This window comes from Callorhinus ursinus, unplaced genomic scaffold, assembly GCF_003265705.2.
Source record: "Callorhinus ursinus isolate GAN/ISIS: 27379988/994484 unplaced genomic scaffold, GSC_fseal_2.0 scaffold96, whole genome shotgun sequence".
NCBI classification, from domain to species: Eukaryota; Metazoa; Chordata; class Mammalia; order Carnivora; family Otariidae; genus Callorhinus; species Callorhinus ursinus.
In genome coordinates, this window is record NW_027397158.1 from 1246656 (window position 1) to 1250713 (window position 4058).

The 4058-nt window shown below is 62.8% G+C and overlaps 1 protein-coding gene across 1 annotated transcript in view; it reads right to left on the reverse strand.

Moving 5' to 3' along the window:
• ANO7 (anoctamin 7) overlaps positions 1-2177 on the reverse strand; it is a 25120-nt gene extending 22943 nt beyond the window's left edge. Inside the window, 2 exon segments of the mRNA XM_025887917.1 lie at positions 1076-1133; positions 2070-2177. Of these exon segments, the coding sequence (XP_025743702.1) occupies positions 1076-1133; positions 2070-2174 (163 nt within the window). The 5' untranslated portion in view covers positions 2175-2177.
• Positions 2178-4058: the final 1881 nt, after the last annotated feature.

Consider the following 4058-nt stretch of genomic DNA (forward strand, 5'->3'; position numbering starts at 1 on the left):
AAAAAAAAAGCTACGTGCTTCAAAAGCACCACCAAGAAAGTGAAAAGTAACCCAGAGAATGGGAGAAAATATTAGCAAATCATATATCTAATAAGGAACCTGTATTCAATATATATAAAGAACTTTTCAACTCAACACTAGAAAGACAAAATAGCCCAATTTAAACATGGGCAAAGATTGTGAATAGCCGTTTTTCTATAGAAGACAGACAAGCGGCCAATAAGCTGCTGAAAAGATGCTGGGTGTCATCAGCCATGAGGGACTCCGAGATCAGAACCACAGGGAGATGCCACGTGGTCCTCCCTAGGATGGCTCATCAGACTGGGCATGGTGCGGAGAGACTCCAGCGGTTTGCCAAGTGCTCCGGTCACTTTGAAAAACAGTTGGGCGGTTTCTCGAGAGCGTTCAACCTCCAGTTACCATATGACCCTGCCATCCCCCAACAATCCCCTCAAAGGCACGTGCCCCAGGAAAGAAACGTGTCCCACGAAATCTGGGGCACAAATGTTCACTGCCGCTGCGTTATTCACATGAGCCACCAGAATATCCATCACCAGATCCTTCGGGGAGACACCTACAAGCGGGGTGCCGGCTAGCCGGGTGGCTCCAGGTCTCATTTCCAGGACCCGCCGCCCGGCTCTCCGCACGGGCTCCCACTCCTGCCAGCAGCGCCCGGGGGTCCAGCTTCCGCACGTCCTCGCTGACGCTGGTTATTTTGTTTTGTTTTATTACTTGTAATAGCTGCTGTCCTAACGGGTGTGAGGTGCGGGCGGCAGCAGGCAGCCCAGGTGCTGGGAAGGGTGGGCCCCCCTGGAGCCCCTCCAGCCCCGCCCCCTCGGGAGGGACCCCCTCCCTGCCGGCTCCAGCTCCCCAGCCGTGCCCTGCGCCCCGCCAGGCCCTTGCCCCACCCCGGGCACAGCAGCTGGCCCCAGAGCTGGTGCAGAGAGAGTGCTGGGGGGGAGGGGTGGTCTGGTTACTAGGGATGGTGACTGGCTGCCACCCGTGGGCATCCCATCTGTGTCCCCACCCCCAGGACTAACTTGGGCACAGCTGTCAGGCACTGGGAGCGGCTTACCTATTTGGGGCTTGGAAGGGCTCCCCACCCTGTGGGCGGCCTCCTTGTGTCCATTCAGCTGGAAGGAAAGAAAAAGGCATGGCAGCATTCTGACCCTAATGACTCCTCCACATTCTGCTCCCCCCCCCGCCCCGACACACAAGGACGAGCAGAGAACACAGCCACCGAGTATGGGCAGAGCAGCTCCCAGACGCAGGCACGTCCAGGGCTGAGGCCAACCTCATGCCCCCTCCGGCCTCCCGAAGGCCACATGGGCCTCCAAGCACCTGGCTGGGCTGTGGGCAAGGGTCAGGCTTGTAGGTGACATGGGCAGGACCACAACTGAGGGCCTCCAGCAGCTGGAGGAGAGCCAGACAGCCCCCAAGTGGCTCTGCGCATAGGCCAGAGGCAGTGATGGCGCCAGAGGGTTTCTAGGTCTAGGTGATCCCCGGGCAGGTAACAAAATACCGTGGACACAGCTGACATCCTTCATCCCTCCTTTGGGGCAGGGGCTGTCGGGGGGTTGCCCCCCTCCCAGGCCACTTCCATGCTTTGCACACGTCCGAACACAGCATCTTAAGGAACATCTCTGTGTTTAAGTTTCAGGACACGATATGTGTCCCTCTAGCTTTCCTTCACGCCGGTGGGACCTGGCCTGGCCCAGCCTGAGCCTGGCCTCTCGCCTAGCCTGTCCCTGGGCTTGTCTGCATGTGCCCCAGGGCCGGTGAGCTGGGTGGTGACCTGGGATCCTCTCCCTTCCTTTCACCGGGGCAGCTCGAGGGCACAGGAGGTCCGGGCACCGGGTGAGGGCTGTGGGAAGACACCGTGGCCATGGGCGCTGGGTCCACGCCCATAGGCTGGGGGCCCTAGCTGGGGCCGTTGTCTTCCAGGTCCCTGAGTCTCATCGGGGGTTGGGGGCTCAGGCCCAGGCAGGGAGAGACCCTCCTAAATCCACAGCCGACTGTGGGCCTGGGTCCCAGGGAGGGGAGGCGAGAGGCTGCCTCCTGAGCTTTACCTCTGAGGTGCTGGCTGTGCTCCCGTAGGAGTCGCCACTCTCGGAGCCGAGGGCCATGTCGATCAGGATGGTACTGTCCTCCTCCCGGGCCTGGCTCCGCAGCATCCCGCTCCTGCACCCCAGAGCCCAGGTGGGCCCGTGAGACGTGGTCCCCGTATTACCACGCAGCCCACGGGAACCCGCTTCCCCGGGGAGGGCACAGGCTGAGCTGTCCCACCTGGAAGCACAGGACGGTCCCCCACATGGGCCTCCAGCTCCGAGAGCAGATCAAGGACAAGGAGGGAGCGTTTGGGAGGTTTGGCCCAGCAGCTGTCTGTCTGTCCACCTGTCCAGTGTGTGCCTCCCTCCCTCTCAGCCCTGTGTGGGGTGGTGGGGCCTGAGGGGGCCCAGAGGGGTGGGCTCAGCGGCCCCCTCTTCTTTCTGCTCCCCTGCAGGAGGAGCAGATGATACTCTTTAATAGAGACAAGACCTTGGCTCCTCCTGGACCATCGGGGAGGCTGGCCTGGCCACGCGGACGCTGCGTCCTCCCCACCCGATGCCTCTGTTCCAGTTGACAGGCTGGCACAGTGCAGCGAAGAGCACGAGGGGCGCTGTGGCCCGGGGCGGGGGTTTGAGTGGGGGCCGGCCATCTGCCGCAGCACAAGCGATGAGGGCCGCCGCCGGCCCCGGAGGCTGGGAGGGCATGAGGGTGAAGGAGCCGCAGGGGGTTGGCGGGGAGAGTCTGAGGCCCAGAGAGGCAGAGACGTGAGCCCGCAGCTCCTGACTGTCTTCCAGGTTCCAGACAGCCCGGAGCCAGGGCTTGGCATCATGACACCGTCCCGGTACAGGGCCAGTGTGCATCATGGGGCACTCCTGGAGGGATTCTCAAGAATCTGAAGTCAGCTAGCAGCCTTTGGTGCTGCTGAACACCCCCCGCCGTGGTGTGGGGGTGCGGGGGTGTCCCCTTCGGAGCGCTCTGTGCAGAGAGGACAGGGACAGAGGACGCCCCAGTCACAAAGGCCACAGAAGTGACCTGCTCCACGGTGGGCCCAAGTGCCGCTTCCTGGGTGCGACCTCAGGGTCCATCCGTGAAACGGGGTGCAGCCCTGCTCACTGCAGGGAGGGGTCCCCTCCGTCCCCACAGCACTGCTCTCTTGGGGCCCTCTTGTGCAAAACCCCGGAGTGGTGCCGTGGTCTTGGCTGCATCTCTGACCCCCACCCCCCTCCCAGGGAGACCCTGCGCAGTGGGTCGGGGCCCAGCAGGGACACCCTGAGCCGGAGGGTCCGCACTGAGCTCTCTGTCTGGGGTCCCCGAGATGGGTTCCCGGGTACCGACTGCACTGGGGATGCTCCAGAGCCGGGAAGCGGGGTGAGACAGGCTGCAGGGGGCCTCAGCCTGATCCCACAGGGCCTCTGGACAGGAAGGGGTGGCCCGGAGATTTCCCAGCCTGACACAACTCTACACTCTGCTCTGGCCGCACTGTGAAGGGCCCGGGAAGAGGTCAGCTCCGGGGGTGCCCGGCACTCTGCTCACGGTGGCCCCGGGGCGGCTGCGGGGAGCCACCGCTCACGCAGTGTAGCCGTGCTACACCAGGCTTTCTGACAATAACTTTTTATATCCATTTGTGTAACACTGAGAAATATGTTGGTGGAAGTGGGGAAAAGAGCCTCCAACTGTGGCTTAACAAAACAGATTTTCCTCACCTCAGCAGACCCAGCAGGCCCAGCCGCCAAGTCCAGGTTCCTGGCCCCGAGCCGGCCGCACTGGCCCTTGCCCTCAAGACAGCAGGTGCCACGGGCTAAGCATGAGCCCCCGGCCACCCGGCCGCCAGGCAGCCAGGAAGGGGAACAGACCCCAGGGGCTGGGGTAGAACCAGTGCGCCTCCCCCCCCAGGGGTGGGCACCTGGCTGGTCCCAACACAATCACTGGGCTGAACGGTCCTGGTAAGTGACTGCCAGCCAGGGGCGCCGCTGCTCCCCAACACTCACCTGCCCTGCACCCAGTCTGAG